The sequence below is a fragment of the Artemia sp. Qi Xiang Cuo genome, chromosome 9 (genome assembly GCF_049724085.1).
Source record: "Artemia sp. Qi Xiang Cuo chromosome 9, ASM4972408v1, whole genome shotgun sequence".
Lineage (NCBI taxonomy): Eukaryota > Metazoa > Arthropoda > Branchiopoda > Anostraca > Artemiidae > Artemia > Artemia sp. Qi Xiang Cuo.
In genome coordinates this window covers 9438813-9459460 of record NC_142802.1, presented here as the reverse complement: position 1 = coordinate 9459460, position 20648 = coordinate 9438813, and the positions used below count along the sequence as shown (strand labels likewise).

The 20648-nt window shown below is 33.5% G+C and overlaps 1 protein-coding gene across 3 annotated transcripts in view; it reads right to left on the bottom strand.

Annotated features, from left to right (window-relative positions):
• Window positions 1-2932: 2932 nt before the first annotated feature.
• Window positions 2933-20648, bottom strand: part of LOC148948297 (CUGBP Elav-like family member 3-A) — a 280271-nt gene continuing 262555 nt past the window's right edge. For all 3 annotated transcript variants that reach the window (XM_089094277.1, XM_089094278.1, XM_089094279.1), the window contains one exon: window positions 2933-8807. In XM_089094277.1, the coding sequence (XP_088950403.1) occupies window positions 8680-8807 (128 nt within the window). In that variant the 3' untranslated portion in view covers window positions 2933-8679. The remainder of the gene's footprint in view (window positions 8808-20648) is intronic.

The window sequence follows — 20648 nt, the reverse complement described above, 5'->3', positions numbered from 1 at the left end:
TACTCCCAAAATAATTTAAAGCCACGACGATACCAGTCTCTTAAAAATAAACTGAACTCAAGTTTAGGGTTTTCAGCAATCGGGCCAGGATAAGTATTTTCCCATTGATCACATTTATCATAGTTACAATTTGAGCATAAAAACCCTCTATTATGAGAGTCACAAATCTCTTCAAGACAAGAATTACAGTCTTTAATTTGCACTGCATAACCTCTATACATTTTACATGGATTGCCTATTTTACACTTATCATTATAGTCATCAGCAAAAGTACAATTCTCACAAGATGACCAGCCACCCAAAGTATACAAGCATAACGGGCATGTGTAAAACATTTTTCGATGTTGACTGCTCCACTTCCAGAAACAAACTGACTCTCAAACAACATCTCCTAGATGCGTTACAAATGGCCGTCTATAAACAGCAATATCATTTTGTTTTGTCTCAATCAATATATCTATAAATTGAGTCAAATCCTGGGGACCACGACGACGATAGTCCAAATAAGGGGAATCGGTTCCCATTATATCGTTAAGAATTTCTCCAGAAGTTTTCTTTGGAGAGATAATTCCAGAAAGTCATTATCTAAAACTAACCACTTTTCCAATTTTACTAGACTATCCCTGATTTTCTGTTTTTCAAATCATCACTCTCACTGTCAAATACAGACTGTTTTCTATAAATTATTCTCTTCAATATATTTCGCCAGCGCATTTAATCCATCTTGTAGTCTCTATAAATGCACATTATTCACCATAGCGTCAAAACATACTTGTTCATCCGACTTGAATTTGATAAGTGTCATAACATATCCATTATACATCGTTTCCCATTCTAGGTTTAGCCGGGAACCCCTTGTAACTTCTACCGCCACCTTAGGCACTGTATGTTCCGTTTCATCAACACTTATAATATGCAATAGTGTATAAGCATCCAAGTTGACTGTCCCACTTCCAGAAAGAAACTGACCCTCGATCAATAGTTTCAACCACCTTGGAACGTGTCTAGACATGATTTTGCCTAGAAACAGGGAAAAGGGGTGTGTCCTTGAGATCTTGGCTAGACATGCCGAATCCTGCCTGGACATGCCTAATCTTAACTGGACATGCCTAATCTTGCATGGACATGCCTAATCTTGCCTGGGCGGGAATCTAACCTAGAAACAGGTCCAAGGGGGTAGGAGCTTATCATTAAAACTTGTGTATTATGCAGACCACATTCCGAGTAGTTGAAACACCTGGGAATTTTACCTAAAATTGTGATACCTGATCGTGTCAAATCTGGCCTGGGCGGCAATGTCGCCAAAAATTGCGACACCTGGTCACCAAAAGAGGAAATTGCCATTAAACATTCCTTTGAACCTACAGAAGAAAGGAGTAGTCCCTAGGGATGTTGCAGAAGTGCTTACGGGGATACTACTCCAATATACCCGACCCTTTTTTTCAACTTTGTAAGATGTTGTGTTCAGAACTACCAAGCTTCGCAAGACTGTATAAGGACTAAGACCTGTGCAATATCGTATAAATATATTTAATGACTGACTTACTAGCTTAATTCTACGAATAGCTTAATTCTTTGGCAAGCTTACAAGGCTGCGCAAGACTGGGCAAAGACCAAGGACTGTGCAAGATCGTAGAAATGTGTTTAATGGTTGACTTAATAGATACCCCTCTTACCTAAACGTTTTTCCCATAGAAGTTTGCATTCAAGTGAAATAAATTTTTTTCACAAAACTGCCTTTATATGCCAGTTTACTAATGAGATCATGTGATGTCATTTGTATATAGATCATTTACATATGACGTCATGTTGCACGACGTCATTGCATCGTTTGCTCTTTACTGGGCTCCATAAAATCAATATGATAATTAGCAAAGTATCAATTCATACTTTATTTCATGGCTGGGAAGTCTTGTAATAGCTATGTCAAAATATTTACTCTTTTATTTTTGTTCTTTGAACATTATGGAACTAGGGATCTTATTATTTTTGCAAGTTATTTTTTGCAAGAGTATTTATGCTTTTCAATCAAAAGACTCTTAGATGAAACAGCTCAAATTATCTAACAAAAAGAGTTAGATCGGGTAACGTTAGTGTGTGTCATTGTCAATCACGCCATATTTCGTTAGTTTTCTCAGGAGTATATTTATACTGGTTTTTACTAGTTAAAAAAAATTATTTATCAGATTAACTTCATAGATGTATGCTAGTAGAATGGTAGATAAGCCATATTTGTCATAATTTGCCTTCAAATAGGAAAAATAGGTACTATGCCGTCTAAAATAAATATCTCAAAATTTTAGTCCAATTTTATGTGGGGCTCGAAGCACTCGGCTTTCTATTTGGGAATAAAGTTGACAAGTCTTTTAAATGTTTTCAATAAGAAAGAACACAAGAATTGAAATTTTATATGTGATATATTTGACGGAAAACGACATCATCCTAAAATCAAGGCATTGGGGGTAGGGTGGTAGTACCCTATTATAAACCCTAAACTGTAAGAATTATTAACACCATTTTTTCAAAAAGGAGCTTACCATTTCTTGAGAATATGGAGAGGACCACTAGGCGAATACGTTGATGAGGCTTTTGGACCCTCCCCCGAATCGGGTACTTTTACCTTTTCGGGACTATTCGCCGAATCGTGGTACTTTCCTCCAAAAAAGTTCCTCCAAAAATTTTTCATGCTTTTTGTATAGCTTTTTCTTAGAGTTTATTATCCCTTCACCCTCTCTTTCGAATTATTATCTCCCTTCAAAAGAAAAAACTTGCATACTTGCCTTTGGCCCAAACGTCTGAGCTCTTTAAATGGCTTCCCTTCTGATTAGTATAAGAACTCTAAGAATTCTTGCTTAGAAAAATTTCAAGAATGTAAATGATATAAGTAATTTCTCTGAACCTAGACGCTATGAAAAGAAAGCAAAAATTATTTTTAAATATTTTATTATTCTCTTAACTAACTATAAGAATAGCAATACGACGCGACATGTCGCATAATACTCCGCATATCGCGACAGGGGTAAAATCGCTGCAAAAGCATCTAATCAATGAATCAATATATCAGGAAAAGCACTGAAGCGACCTTTATATAATGAGTAGCTAAATAAACTCTTCATTTAAAATACTGATAAAAATGTTTTTATCAGCCTGAATAAATTGCACTTTGCCTAAAAAATGGCTATAAATATTAAAATGAAATGACGATTCAATAACAAACTATCTCGTATTTATAAAAAATTCTCGTATTTCAAACTTGCGCTTAGAAAACTAAACTATGAAGCCCTAATTTCAATCCTACAATGTTTAAATAAATCTTTGAGTACGTGCAAAGGTAAAATCACTCAATTTAAAGGAAATATATATAGTTATTCTTCTAAGAATATTTTGAGTGCCCAGTTGTCGAAGCATTCCAAAATATCTATAAGGTAATTAGCAATGAAAAAACTACTAAAAAAAATTAGACCATGTTTTAAATTTAAAGTATTATTTTTTAATTTATTTTCAAAAGACAGTAGTTACCGCTCTGACTTCTAACCACTACTGATACGTATATAACACGACTGGAAATTCCAGCTATTGCAAAGAATAGAGTATGAGCCCCTGACAAAAGTGATTGTGCAGCACTGGAGCTACGTAATTTTTATCTTGATCAAAACTAAAAAAAAAGCAGTTATTTCGTATAAATTATAAGCGTGAACACTACTTCGCCATATTTAAAATTGCATGAAATACAAACTGGAATGCCTCGAAAATGGAAAACTGGAATGGACTAGGGAAATAAGTGGTACAGAATAATTCTGATTTCAAGCTACCCAAAATACTCAGGGATCTATAAGGAATAACCCTAGGATTTAACGTACTACGTTTGAAGGGATTTAAAAACAAAACCCAAAATAACTTCGAAAATTACTTTTTCATCAGAAAAACTATTCAAAAATTGTTAATTTTTAATATAGAAGCGTACTACCTTCGCAAGAACTTGGACTAAAATTTATTATTATTATTATTAAATATACAAAACAAAACTAGGAACAATAGCACATGCGCAAGAAAGGGTTTGTGCAAATATACCCATAGACTAGTAATGCAAACTATAATCACTTTATACGACGCTGAAAAATTAATAAAATTTGTGATATGAATCATCGCAATTTAAAAAAAAAGAGCTTAATTAGGCGGTAAACATGGAAAAATCAATAAACGATTGAATAAGTGAATTTCAAAAAACTATACCAATTAAGGGTGAAAACAATTCAAGTCTCAAACTAAAATAAAGTAGTCTAGATATAATATAATTATATTTATTTTTTCTCAGTCGGATTGGATGGCGATTAAGTTACATACATATACGATCCTGATTATCAGTACGGCGAACTGATGTTAAAAATTTGTCAGAAAAAAGATTTTTACTTCAAAAAACATCCTAATGAAAAACAAAATCTCAAAACCTCAATTCATCTTAATATAGACTTGATAAATAGCCTGACAAATCTTAATTTGGGCAAAAATTATTTGAGTCTCTTAAGATAATTTCAACGTTACTAAATTAATAGAATTCGATGAAACTTTCAGCGAGTGTCTTTTAAGAAAGAAAGAACATTAGTTAATGTATGGGCTAGCCGTTAACACATATTTTATTTTATTATTTTCAAAGGAAGAGAACTATCGTTTCCCAGAATTATTTTTCTTTTGTCCATCTGTTTTAGGTAAACTAATACTGATGATTTCAACTTCGCCCCTGGAAATGGTTAATGTCAACACTGCCATTGTGATTGATCACTTCTGCTTAAGACATTTTATATATGTCTTTACCATAGATAAAATCACTAATACCGAAATTCAAAAACGCTGCCACGAAAAATCTGACATCGTTGCAATAATAAAAAAATACTGCCTAAATGTCCTTGTCGTGGGTCATGTTTTTTTGGATGCCAGATAGCGCTTTCACTAAACAGGTATTGAACTGTAAGCGTTTGAGTCGTTGGAAGAAGAAGCGGCGAGGACCCGCAATGTAGTTACTCCAGACCTAGCACCAATTGGTGGCTTTCGACACCACGGTTGAAGATGGGACAAAAAATGGCTAGAGATCACCACACCATACACTGACACAACAAATAGCACTTGACAAACTGTTAAGTTGTAGGGACAGGGAGAGCTTTTTCAACTAGGCCAGAGTTAGATTTCTTTTGCACAAAAATGAGCAAAAAAAAACAACGAATAATTAAACAAAATTCATTTACTACTTGAGTTTCCGCTACACAAAATTGTTCTTTGATTATACACAAGAAAAAAATTCAAATAGAATAAATAGAATTACTGTTTCAATAATTTTCCAGCCAAAGTTTTTTTTTTAAAGAAAAATAAAAATTATTCCCAAAACAGGGAAACCAATTGATTTCTGAGACTACATTGGCTATATATGATGTACAAGAAACCGAAGAACGAAAAATAAACGAAATAAAAGAAGCAAAAATACGAAACCAAACTAGGACAATTTTCAACCAGTGAACACGCGAAAAACAAAGCAGATATTTGGGCAAAGACTTCCGCTAAGAGAAATTTGATGTTAAAAAAAAAAAAAAAAAAATGGATATCTTTATGCTATTAAAATAATTTTTTGAACATAGAAGAGGGCTTAGCAGAGGTATTTGCCAAAGTATCTGCTTAGTTTTTTGTCTATTCACTGGCCAAAAATTATCCTAGTTTGTTTCTATTTCTTTGTTTTCTTCAATTTTTTTTGTCCTTCATATTTTGCGTACTAAAAATATAGATAAGCAAATAACGGTGAAAATTTTTTAACCGCAGCGAAAAAAAAACAAAAAACTACTCAAATATTAGGGGCGTATTCGCTCCTTTTTTTACCTGTCTTAATTAAAAGTTAATCAATATATTTTTTTATTAGTAAACCGAGATATAAAGGCTGTTTCTCAGTCTCCTTATTTCTATTTCTAATATGATTAAAGCTTTGACTGCCAGGCAGGAGGAGCCTAAGTAGTGAGAAACTTTATGTAACTTTAAATCGAATGCAAAACCAGAAACTTCCACGAATTTAAAATGCAGGAAAGGCGATAAATGGAAACGTGGGATTAAAATTAGTTTGAAGTGAATATATAATATTTAATTCAAGCAGCTAGTTTAAAGACAAACTTTACTTTTGGCTAGCCTGACAATTGCATATCGCAATAAAAGTGTAGCACAAGCGAGCGCAACTATTTTCTTTTCTCGCAAGCGAGAAAAGAAAATAGAAAAACAAGCAAAGTTAAATTGGCCATCAATTTGTTAATTTTTAAAATCCAGGTCTAAGCATTCATAAATTAAATGCAAATGGAACACTTAGATAATAGTGTTTAAATTACAAAAGATTAATTGGTAAACCCAAGCGGATACCCAATAGTGACTAAGTAAGACTAGCTGGGTTGTCTAACTCCTTCAGCATAAATATTTAGAGACGGCAATGCTATAAAAATTGCTATTTATATAAGGGAAAAATTGCTCAATGGGTGCTGCTCAATCTATAGCTAGTTTATGAGTTATTATTTCTGCTATTATTATTATGTATTATATGCTGATTTACACATAGAATATTTATATGTAGCACCGTTTTGAGAGTTTCTTAATAATTCCAATAAATTCTATACTCGATCAGTTTTCATCTATTTCGAGGAAACAATCTTCGATATTTGTCCCATTATACCCTTAGACCTACAATTCACATCCCGTGAGAAAATTTGTGTTTCAAGCCCCGTCATTTCCGTAGAAAAGTGAGTTTAATATTCGATTAAGGAACCTGAAGCACGATTGGTCTTCGGAATTAACTGTAATTTATATATGATAATTTACAATATTTTATATATAATTTATGGTGACTTATAGTAGTTTACAACAATATACTATTTTACCTGAGTTTTTGTTGTGTTGGTTTTGTTCGATTACTGAAGTTGAACCATCTTTGGTTTTGGTAGTGACTATGAATTTCTTTCTTCTAAACTATTTGCTTTGCATTTACTGTTTTTATTTGTTTTTTTTTGTTTTTTTTTTAGCGCTACATGTCCTTTATTTGTATACCGGGTTTTCAAAATATAAATAAAAACTTTATTTATTAAAAGAGTTTTCTAAAGTGTCAAACCTTAAGGTAAAGTTACCAACTTACAGGAGGCATTTTTGTGGGTGTTATTTTGTGTTCTTTCCCATTTTTTTGTTTTTTTACACTACTGTTTATCTTCTGCATGTAATTTTGTAATGTATAGATATTTATTGTATATTTACCATAATAAGCAACTGTATAACTTCTTTTATTGATTTGTAAGGCCTGAGATAATTTACATCTCTGAAATTTTAAAATTCTTTTTTTTTTTCGAAAAATAAAAACGACTGTTATTACGCAAGATTAGTCATTTTTATAAAGGTATTCAAACATAATTCGTTAAGAACAACAATTTATTGTTAATATATTACAATTATCGGCGATAGTGAAGAAATAGGAAGACTAACCCACACTAATAGTAAATTGGGGCTAACCTCGTTTAGTATTCGTTTATTTTGCCAACCCTAACTAGTCACAATAAGCTAACTACATGTGGGGCTGAAGTTGTTCCGGCGTCAGAATAAATATGCATTTGTAATAATATATATTTTTTTTTTAATCACTCAATAAACGTTTGAGACTTGAAAAGAAAATTGACAATACATAAAATAATAGGGAGGGGGGGGTGAAAAAAAGTTTGCTCAGATTAATAAAGACTTTAATTCACAGAAAAGGGTAGTATCATAATTACCCAGATATTGAATAAATCATCTATCAAAACAATTATGAATTTCACTTACCAGAGCGCCTTCTAACTCAGCTGGTTAGAAAGTATTTGAATGTACACTGAAACTTCAGAAGTAATTAGAAGAACAGGAGCATTACCTAGTTGCAATGAGCTGATGGGACGTGGGGATGGCCTTGCCCCGGAATCAGAAGGATTATAAATTCCTTCTGTTTTTTAATCATTGAAAAATAGCCTTGCAATTTGTGAATGGCATCCAAAAAACAATAGTTGAGAAAAAAGTTCCAAATTGAATAAACAATAGTTTTGCGTAGAGTATCAAAAACGCAAATTTGAAAGAAGAAGCAATATCATAATTTCACAAATATTATCTTAATTATTTCCAATAAAAAATTATGAATTTACCCCACAAGACAGCCTACTAACTTAGCTGATTCTAAAATTCCTTGTATCAGACAGAGACTTCAATAGTAATCAAATAAGTAGCGATAGCTTTTTGAAAGATCCTCCAAAACGTGTCAAACAAAATTATGATAAAAATACAAACAAAATGAAAAAAGAACTGAAAGAGTATTGCAACTTGTTAAAAATAACTTTTAAAACTACAAAATTAATTACATAGCTTTTATAAAATAAAACAATAGACTAGTTCTATTCCCGGATGGGTCTAGCATATGCAAATAAAAAATCTAAACCTACAATTTTTTAAAAATATATATTAAAGCAGAGATCCGTTAATTTTGGCAATTGGAATGTCAGACTAGAATGACAACATCGCACAGCCTCCCCTTTGGAATGGCACTTTTCAATGAATTTACACTGTTGCCACATAAGAGTATTTAAAAAAAACTGGCACCATTACTCGCTAAAATCACTCCTATATTCTTTGGCAAATCGTTGTGCGAAAAGTTTAATAAGGTCGGCTAGAGTCCTTGGGTCTCTTCAGTTGGACCTTTAGACGCTTCATTCCGATTTGGAAGCCGTTCATTGCTTGAATTGCCGCTTGAGCACTACCTGGATTGTCAAAACTTACAAATCCTGAAATTGAAAAAGATAATATAGTGAAATTAAAGCATGTAATATATATATATATATAAATCTATAAGTTGGGTAAATTTGTGCATATGGGTATGACACGTAAATATAAAGTTCTGATAAACTGTGAGTAGACTAGAGCTAGTAAGGCTTTCATTATTATTATGTGTATTATAGTATTTGCGATATTATATGTTATTGTGTATGTTATTGCTGTGGTATTATGTGTCTTATTACGTGTTTTTTTATTTTCTTTATTGCTAGGTGTTATGGTTATGTGATTGTCATGTTATTGTATTCTTATTATTATGTTTGTTATTATTATGTGTATAAGTGTTTTTTTGTTGTTGTTTTTCCTCGCCACGGCCATAAGATGCTATTGTCGCAAAAAATATCTATCAATCTATATATTAGGCAAAGCTTTTACTTGGTGGAGGGTTTTCAGGCAAATTATAAAGCCCCTTTTCCCCTTGTATAAAGGTTAGTGCATCACAATGTATTTAGATTCATATAAAGCTATTAAATAGAAAAAAACAAGTTTTTTTTAACTGAAAGTAAGGAACGACGTTAAAACTTAAAACGAACAGAAATTATTCTGTATATGAAAGGGGCTGCCCGCTCCTCAACGCCTCGCTCTTTGCGCTAAAGTTTTTCATTGTTTAAAAAAATTGACTTGTGAGAAAGTTAAACTTTAGCGTAAAGAGCGAGGCGTTGAGGAGGTGATAGCCCCTTTCATACACGGAATAATTTCTGTTCGTTTTAAGTTTTAACGTTGTTCCTTACTTTCAGTTAAAAAAACGTGTTTTTTTTATTTAATTTTTGAACGTTTTTGAATCAATGCAGTTTTTTTTGGCTCACCGTACATGAATAATTAAAACAAAATTTGAATATTAATTTTACTTTTATTTGGTTAAATGGCTTTCTCGAAACTTGATTAATTTTATTTACGAATGTTTTTATTAGTAATAAATATACGTAACTTACGAATTAACTTACGTAACGAACTTCTATATTCATACATTTTTAATACGTATATTATAGGGTTCACCCTCTAGTCAATACCTTGCTCTTTAAGCTGAAGTTCAAATTTTGTTCCAATTTTTTTAAATGACCCCTTAATCACAAATGCCGTTAATTAGAATAAATAGCTCTTATGAAAGTACTAAATAATCTTTTGCTTAAAGAGCGAGGTATTGACTAGGGGGTGAACCCAATCATATACGTAATGTTTTCTGTCAATTTAAGTTTTGATGTTGCTCCTTACTTTCAGTTGAAAAACTTGTTTTTTTATATATAATTTCTGATCTTTTTTTAAATAATGCTGGGGAATCCGGCACCCCCTTCATAACAATGTCCCTTCCCCTAAGAAAACTTCCTTCATGGAAATATCCTCCCACATTACCCCCAACAAAAAACCCACCCACACCACCCAACCCACTACCAGAGAAAATCCCCCCTGAAAACGTCTGTATACTTCCCAATAACCAATACTATATGTTAACATTGGGTAAAGTTCATAACTTTCAGCCCTCCCCCCAGGGACTTCGGGGAATTAAATCATCCTAAAAGACATAGTAGTCATATTTTCGACCATGCTGAACAAAATGGCTATCTCAAAATTTTGATCGGATGACTTTGGGGAAAAAATGAGCTTGAGAGGGGGCCTAGTTGCCCTCCATTTTTTTTGCACTTAAAAAGGGCACTAGAACTTATAACTTCCGTTCGAATGATCCCTCTCGCGATATTCTAGGACCACTGGGTCGATACAATCACCCTGGAAAAAAAAAATTAACACACATCCGTGATCTTTCTTCTGGCAAAAAATGCAAAATTCCACATTTTTGCAGATATGAGCTTGAAACCTCTACAGTAGGGTTCTCTAATGCGCTGAATATGATGGTGTGATTTTCGGTAAGGTTCTATAACATTTAGGGGGCCTTTCCCCTTTTTTGAAAATCAGCCAAATTTTCTCAGGGGCGTAACTTTTAATAGGTAGGACTAAACTTGATGAAACTTATATATTTGAAATCAACATCAAATTCTGATTCTTTTGATGTATCTATTGGTATCAAAATTCCGTTTTTACAGTTTCGGTTACCATTGGGCCGGGTCGCTCCTTACTTACAGTTCGTTACTAAGAACTGTTTGATAGGTACAAATACTATGTGCTAGCTTAAATTATAGAAATGGGCGTAAGAGTAGAAAAGGTTTATTACTGAAAAATGGCTATCACAAGCCAAAATGGGCCTAACTCGCACTTTAGCGTCAATAAACAAAAAAAAAAAGAGAACCAAAACAAACAACAAGCAAATAAAAAATGGCATGTCGGGGAAAACAAAATAAAAAAATTATAAAAAGGTTATTCGGTAAAAATGTTCAAAAAAATTTTAAGTCAAAAGACTGGAAGTGGTAGCAGAGTAAGTTGCAGCAACATGACAATAAAAAATTGTATTCAACGCTTTTTATAGAAAGACCCGCTTACTCACCAAAAAAAATTCTTCGATGCAGAAAAATTTTAGAATTTTTAAAAGGGTTGGCTTTCTAGAAAATTGGTGATCTTTTCTTTTTCTTTCTTTTTTGTGGTTGATTTGTTTGTATGAATACATTTGAAAATTACACAAATATAAGCAGCATCCAAACCAAGGAGGACCACCCCCTGGATCTGCCACTAATTCTACGGGTGTTAGCAATCAATATTTATGAAATACATTGTATTAAATAGAATGCCTATGCTTGTTTACTTAATCATTATTAATAGAAGAAAATTAAAAAACCCTGCATCTTAAGATTTATTACTTGAACAGATACTCTGGAAAATTATTACAATACCTGGGCAGTAAATAGCCCAGTTAATAATAAAGTAATACATCTACGCTTCTATCTATTATATTGTGCTTCTGTATACATAGATACTTCTATCTATTCATCTTCCATCTCGGGTATTATAGTAACCGAGCCGGTAAATAACACAGTTTATGACAAAGTAATACATCTCTGCAGGTATCTATTAAACCATGCTTCTATATCTATAGATACTTCTATCTATTCATCATCTATCTTGGGTATTACAATACCCGAGGCGGTAAATAGCCCGGTTTATAATTAAGTAATACGTCTATGCTTCTGTATATTATACTATGCTACTTTGTCTATAGCTATCTTTTATCTTGGGTATTACAATACCCGGTCCACTAAATAGTTCAGTTTGTAATAATGTAAACACGTCTGTGCTCGTATATAATATATATTAGCAAAAGCCACAGTTCATATAATTATCCAGTATGATCATTTCCTATCTCACCCATTATAAAAACCTGGACCGGGGTGCGAGTGCTCCGGAAAACGTTTTTGCAGATAGAAACATAGGCGGTATCAGATATTTTCACGGGTAGACAAGTCAGATTTCTCTTGGACGCAAAGCTTGGCTTCAACGTAGGAACACTATTTTTGAAGAAACTAATTTTAAATTTATTTATTCCAATACATACATGAAAATCGGTAATCAGTAGTGTAATGTTATTATTAGATGTTTTTAGGAATTAAAAATAGGTTTCAAAGTCTCAAGTTGGTTTCAAAGGCATTTTGAGAAAGTTTCTGCCAAAATACGTGTTCCAGGGTAATTTGACCGCTGATGGCAGATCCAATGAGAGGAGCTGTTTGTACGCGCCGATATAAATATATATATATATATATATATATATATATATATATATATATATATATATATATATATATATATATATATATATATATATATATATATATATATATATATATATATATATATATATATATATATATATATATATAATATTATATATATATTATATATATATATATATATATATATATATATATATATATATATATATATATATATATATATATATATATATATATATATATATATATATATATATATATATATATATATATATATATATATATATATATATATATATATATATATATAGGTCAAGATTATGTGTAGGTCAATGGTCAAGATTCTACATGTTTTGCTTTTTTGGTGACCCGAACTTCTTTCCTAATGCACATCGCTTTTTAGATGCTGATGTGACCACATTCCTCTTTACATTCGGGTAAGGATTAGCTTCAAATCACCGAATGAATTTTTTACCGTGTTATTCAGAAGCATATTTTTAGTTAGTAGGTATGATTACAAGTGATATTTTACTGGCTAATTGTTTAATTGTTTGATCAACTGAACCTCTGAGCAGTTCAGTTAATACCTGTGGTTCAACTTTGTTTTCAACCTGGTAATTTTATGCTTAACATAGTCTACTGCTACTAGTGGAAACTCATCACAGCATCAATACACCTGATGCAGACACAGCTTTATACACTCCTCCTTTACCCAAATTTGTTCAGAGCTTCACCTTTACTCCCTCTCATAATTTTTTTTCAATTATTTTAAGTCTTCCTTTACCCCCTTTTCTCACTTACTCAAATATGTCTCGCTTTTTTGATTGGCGTCATCTTGGCGGCCGAAAAGAATAATTTTTGGCCATCTGCCATCCTTCATGCGTACAATCTGACCTAGCCATCTTAAGCTTTCTTTCATTATAGTCCTAGAAAGTTAAACCAAACAATAGTTTTGTGCATCCTATTATTTGAATCCCGGCCATTCAAACGAGAGCCTAGAACAATCCTTAAGCAATTCCTTTGTAAGATATCTAGTATATCTTATTCGACCTTTATAAGCACCAATGTGTAAAGCCGTAATTGATCACTGTCATTACCGTGGCTTTAAGTATCCTAATCTTAATTCTAAGACTTCATTTCCTATATCTCATAACTCTTTTCAACTGCAGAAAAGGACCCTTCTTGGGGGGGGGGGGGAGGGTACATTTGCTCCCACCTAAAATCTACTTTTGAAAACATAGATTTTGAAATCATTTTTTTCTTCTGTTTTCATTTAAAATGTTTTTTGGGGAATTGTCATTCAGAAAACTAAAAACATTGAGGCTACCACTAGCATTTAAAAAATACATTTTGCCCCATCCCCTCCGTAATTTCCGTGAATTGAAGCCACAGGAAGATAACCACTCGGTAAATTTTCCCGTTGTCTTATGTTACCTCTACCTCCTCAGTTAGGAGCCACACAAAATAAATTACAAAGAGAAGAACAGATGACTAACTAAACTCATGCATTCATATAATTTAACAGATTAAGGCTGCAGAAGCTCCACGCCTTCAAGGCTTATATTGGAGCTTATTTATAACTTAATAAAGCTCCAATATACAAGGAATAAGCTTATATACAAAGAATTTAAGCTTATTTATAACTCGCCAAAGACCTTGTCACAGTCGGTAAAAAGATAATATAAAAAAAAGTGGTTTGCATTCTATTGTGAGGACCGGAGAAAAATATTTTACTTCCTTCCCCAGGCACAAAATCCTAAGTGGGGAAGGATGTGTCCTTCTCCAGGACCCTTATAACCTTCTCCTTACAACCACCTCCACTGAAAGAAGTTGTTCCCAAAAGTTTTAAATCGACCCCCGAGCCATGAGACAAAAACGGGGCCTTAAAAATATATAATTCACCGCCTACTTAAACAAACCTTCTGACAGTATGTAATCTATAATACGAAATGCTTGCTTGCCTTTAGGCTTCAGGCAACATATTTACAACAACACGTGATTGTTTTAAAATTAATAGTTTGGTGGAAGTTGCAGATACTGAACAATCACATAAAGCAAAAGGATTAAATATAAAAATGAACTTAAAATCATAGAAATTCTGTTTTTAAGTTACTCAGCATGTTCAACTATAATTCCATAGTCAATGTTCCAATGTTCTCCATTTTCTGATATTTACAAGATTAAATTAATCAAACTATATATCGGATCGCTACCTTAAACTAGATCAAAATATATATATAATATTGTCACACAACTTTCTTAGAAGTTAAACCGTATCTCTTTCAATAATATTAACAGTTTATGTAAATGATTGCAGCACAAATAATTTGAAATTTGTTCAACTTTTTTTCTAGCCTTTTAGATTTTCACTCTTCTTTCCACTGTCAGTAATTTTGATGATGTGTTTTTGGTCCACCGTCAAGATATATTTTTCAGTCATTTCCAAATAATTCCATAGCAACAGAAGTGGCAACACCGTCAAGAAAATATGAAAGGTGATTTATATTTGCGTGACAAGGCAGGGCTGATTTGATATGCTTTTATGTTCTTTCGTGATCTTTACCATTAGCATGACTCGGTTTGTGTAAACGAGGTGAGAATTTTATTGGTCCTACTCTCTGGTGTAATCCCTGGTCATAATAAGTCTTTTGTAGTACATTGCCCCACAGAAAGTCCATAATGTTAAACGCAACAGGGAAAATAGAAACATCGTAAAAGTGTTATTTTGGTATCTGTGTGCAGTTCTGAGGCATGGCAATAAAAAGTATAGATATCATTAAAGAGTGCTAAAAAGATGATGCTACGGGTAATTCCTTTAAAAACCATTTCTCATGATTTGCTTTGAAGGATTTGAGGGAAAAGGTCTTAGCCATAAAAAAGCCATAAAAAGCACAACGCATGATATTTTGCATGAGATTCATCTCCCCTGCCAAGGAAAAAAAAAGAAAAGGTAAAGGATACGGTCCCTTAAAGTCCAAACCGACAGTGCGGATCTCCGTTTCAAGGCCCTTCCGCCAGTAAGTGCAAAGGGGAATTGGGTGCCAGCCTGGGCTTTCGCACACCCTTCCTGCTTACCTTCCCAGATTTCTTCAAGTACCCATTTAGAGCTGAATCGACTCTGGCTGAGCTTACAGAGTCACGCCACTGACCCCCGTCCCAAAAATAATAACTAGCCACACCAGGAATTGAACCTTTGCCCTTCGGACAAAGGATTCCAAATCCTGCGCCCCACCCACTCGGCTAGCACCCCTGCAAATGAGGGCTTTTGATAATTAAAATTTACTTATTTTGAGTTATCTATGATTCTTTTTTTATTTTAATAGCAGAATATGGGATTAAATCTCTTCCTTGAATAAATTGCTAATATAAAGAGTAAACTTGAAGTAAAAAACACACGAAGGGCAACATAAAAAATGTATAAAGGTTAATTCGAAAGTTTACATACTAATCAAGCAGCGATTCCAAGAAGTTCAAAAGTCCTATAAATCCTTCCTTATTACCTATTCTTAGCCCATTCGGGGAAAACCTGCTTTTCGTTTGGCCAGAAATAACCCATTTGGTCAGGCACCCTTGTGATATTGGGCTTTCCCGATATTTTGCTTATTGCGCCCTTATAACATTGCCCCCCCAAGAATTTGCTCTAGATCCACCCCTACCCCTAGACGTTGCAGATACAAAAAAGAATTACAGAATACTATAGACAATAAGCTGAACTAGGGTGAAATTTCAAGCTGCAATTTTATGGCTGATCCAGCCAAAATTTGATCTGCAGTGACTGATCCACAAGCGTGACTATAGTCTGACTCTTGATTCATATATCTCGATTTTTGAATATTGTCCAGGGTACATCCTTACTTCTCATTTAGCTTGCTGAGGCTGTCAAGACACAACAATGAAAATAATAGCAATAAAATTACAATAAATTCTTCAAAAAGTAAACTGAGGACATTAGCAAAAGTATTAAAGCCGATCCAGCGGGTCAAAAAGGGAGCAAGGAGTTGCCAACATTCAGAAACCCACGTACACCAGATGACATGTGTCAAGCGTGGATAAAGTGTGTCAATCTTGGTGCAACTGCGCCACGCCTGGCAGAACTGTGTGGCACATACGGGACTCCAAGATGATCACCAGGTTGCGGAAAGTGAATAGCCCCTAGAGAGACTACTCATACTAATAATAGCTCACTGCAGCACAAAGCCGTCTGAGGTCATCACAGCTAGGCACGCCTAGCTGTGTTGACGCCTCCTCCGTCCCTGATCTATACGAAGCCTACCTCTTTACAACCTCCCTGGAAGTGCCCATTTCCCTTAAATCTTTTCTTATGACATCCTCCCATCCCATTCGGGGACAACCTATTTTTCGTTTACGTTGAACAACAAGGACAATCTTTGGCAATCTGTCATCCTTTACCCGCAAAACGTGCCCTAGCCATCTCAACCTTTTTCTCGTTAAAGCCCCAGAAAGCTTGATTGAACCATATTTTTCGTACAGACTACTGTTTAAAATACGGTCAGTCAGCTGGGCACCCGAAACAACCCGCAGGTAGTCTCTCTGGGAAACATCTAACAAATCCTCCTCTATTTTTCGGAGTACCCACGCTTCGGAAACATACTTGACCCTGACTGTCATCACTGTAGCTTCCAACATTGTAATTTTGGTTTGCAGACTTATCTTCCTATTCTTCCAAACTCTTTCAACTATGAAAGAATCACCCTGGGCCGTAAAACTGTCCACTTGATCAATCTTCTTGTTATCCAACATCACCTTCTCACCTTCTCTTATTGCTAATCTTGGCGACTTAGTCTTCTTAACAATAATTTTCAAACCTATTCTTGCACCCCCAATTGACAAAACCTCAAACAGTTCTTTCATTTTGCTAACATTTTCATCTAGGATGCTTAAATTATCAGCAAAAATCTGGTCGGCGCATACTCTACCCTTCCTAAAACCTAACTGTTCTTCTCATAAAACTTTATCTACAGTATCTCTAAGCATAAAAACAATCATCATACTAAGTAATTTGCTTCCTACAAAAACCACACTTTCTCTTATTACCTTTTTATAGAGCTGTTTAATTAGAGTTTCCTAAGATCGCTAAGTATTTTTTTTAATTAAAAAAATCGTATTGATAATATTCAGCGGCTTATCTCTAACACCATAACGACCATATTTAAAAAACTCAATTACCAGCTATCAGCACCAGGGACCTTATTATTATTTCAACCCTTTATTACTGTAACTAATTCTTCCTCACAAAATAAATCTTCCTTCGCGCCAAAAGTATCACAGTTTTTCATTCTTTTCCTCATCTCTTTCTATAACTCTATTACGGTTTATCACATTCTCGAAACTTTCTGCCCATCTTTCTATAACTCTTTCCTTATCAGTAACTGCGGCCCCTTTCCCATCTTTTCCTAGGGCAAGTGCAGATTGACTATTCCCTTTATATTTATTAAAATACAAATACAATATTTTACAACTATGCCGTCTGGCTGAATCTTTCAGATCTTCGGTGATTTTATCCATAGTCTCCAGTTCTCAAATCCTTATTTCATATTTTAATGCTTTCTCTTCTAGCTTTGCATTCCTCTTATTTTCATATGATCTATCACTCAGATAAATCTTGTACAAGCCCCTCCTCTTCTTTATTAAACGTAAAGCATTTTCACTAATATTCCTAGCTGTGTTTCTAAATATCTTCCCTAAGACTCATTCTAATTATCATTTCTTGGATGACCAGGCTTCTGGAAGTTTGTAAATATTTATGTAAATAAAGTGATTTCTCTATTAAAAAAAAAAAAAAAAAAAAAAAAAAAAAAAAAAAAAAAAAACCACCATCAGCCGCTTTACAAACTATCTTCTTAAAATTATTCCATCCATCTTCTACATTGTCAAATTTTAAACTCTCCAGCTTAATATTCAACTCTTTCTAGAAAGTTTCATTCAGATTCTCATCCTGGTTTCTGCCAACGTTATAGCGTCCGGAAAGGTAGTTACCCTTGCGAAATTTGAGCTTTAAATTAACCCTAAACACTATTAGATGGTGATCTTTACTTTTAACATCAATAACACCACTCCGATATACCCTAGTATCTTGTATCGATCCTGTCAGTCTTCGGTTTACAATACATAATCAGTAAGGTTAGCTGTCTTACAACATTTGAATACCATGTTAACTTATGTGGCATTTTATGGCCAAATACTGTATTGGTTATAATTAGATTGCTGTACCAATAGGATTGCAGCAGTCTGTAACCGTTATTGTTTTCTTTTCCTACGCCAAATCTACCTAGGCTATGATACCTTCTATCCCCCTCAAAAGAAATTATCTTAACTTCAAAAACATGTATTTTTTACGTTCTTGCGATCTTGACGTTGGGTTTTAGTCCATAGTAGAAAGAGCTAAGTAGCGACAACATTAGAGGCTAGGTAATGGCTTCGAAAAACCTGAATAATTATCTTAAAGACTGCGCTAGCTGTTTTAAACCCTATGAAAAGGTAAAGTTTTGCTAAAAAAAGCCCCTTGTAGTTGTCTGTTCAAAAATTAAAGCAACGACAAGTTAAGATCTCATCACAGTTTATAGAATTATCCAGTAAGTTTATCGCAGATCATTTCTGGTCTTCATTCTCGGTGCGAACAAAAAGATCCTCCCACTTATTTCTGCATTAGCGGGTTAGTGTGTCTTCGTCAATCAATGAGAAATGGTTACAAAGTGCATTAGTCGTAATTGCGAAAGCAGAAAAAAAACTTGGTGAGCCAGCCAAGTGGTTTGCAAGTGTCCCATCTCACAGGTATGACTTAATTTATATACAAATTATGACTTAATCTATTATTTACATACAGTGGACTCAACTGACCGGCCTATGTAGGATTTTATAAAAAAGGGGGCGGGGGTTGATGAAATTTGTGAAAATACGGAATTTTTCTTCTTCTAATAACTGGTGGAGTAGGTGTGATGGTTTGAGGGGCGGATCCAGGATTTTTTTAGGGGGGGGGGCAAAATAGGTCGATCCGACAAACTTACGTTAGGAGCAATTTTAATTAATTCAAACTTGCGTTAATTAGGTAAATTACGCTACTTTAGACTACTATAGGGGGGCACCCCTCGCCCCCCCCCCTCTGGATCAGCCACTGGATGGTTTATCATTTTTTTTCACGTCGTGATGTTTATTTTCTACGATATTCATTTTCTAGATAAGACTAATTTCGTTTTCAATCAATATTTTCGTATGAAATGGGCAGACATTTCCTAAACTTTAAACAATAAACACCTCTGTTTGAAAATCTTTGCACTTTGTGAATTTAGATAGCGATAAGGGTTCCTGATTGAGACCAATTTTAGGACTTGGGTTCTAATTATTGGTTGCTTTGGTAAAAGTTAGCCATAATATGCCTATCAAGAAGAATACCAAACGTCTGTTAAGAAGTGTTTTTCGTAAAATTCTTAGGGAACTATTCAGAAAATTTATATTTCATACTGATCTTAAGTATTAACTTATAAATTATACTATATATATATACTATATATATATATATATATCATATATATATATATCTGATATAATATATATATATATATATATATATATATATATATATATATATATATATATATATATATATATATATATATATATATATATATATATATATATATATATATATATATATCGGCGCGTACAAACAGCTCCTCTCATTTGATCTGCCATCAGCGGTCCAATTACCCTGGAACACGTATTTTGGCAGAAACTTTCTCAAAATGGCTTTGAAACCAACTTGAGACTTCGAAACCTATTTTTAATTCCTAAAAACATCTAATAATAACATTGCACTACTAATGACCGATTTTCATGTATGTATTGGAATAAATTAATTTAAAATTAATTTCTTCAAAAGTAGTGTTCCACTGTTGAAGCCAAGTTTCGCAGTCAAGAGAAATCTGGCTTGTCTTCCCGTGAAGAGATCTAATGCCGTTTTTGTTTATATATGCAAAAATGTTCTCTAGAGCCTTTGCACCCCGGTCCGGGTTTTTATAATGGTTGAGATAGGAAATGATCATAATGCTAATTCTATAAACTGTGGATCTCATAATGAAGTTAATATAAAATGAATATATGGTACTAATCCTCACACAGGATCCTTAGCTGGTAAAAAAGGGGGAAGACATGCGAGTCATTTAA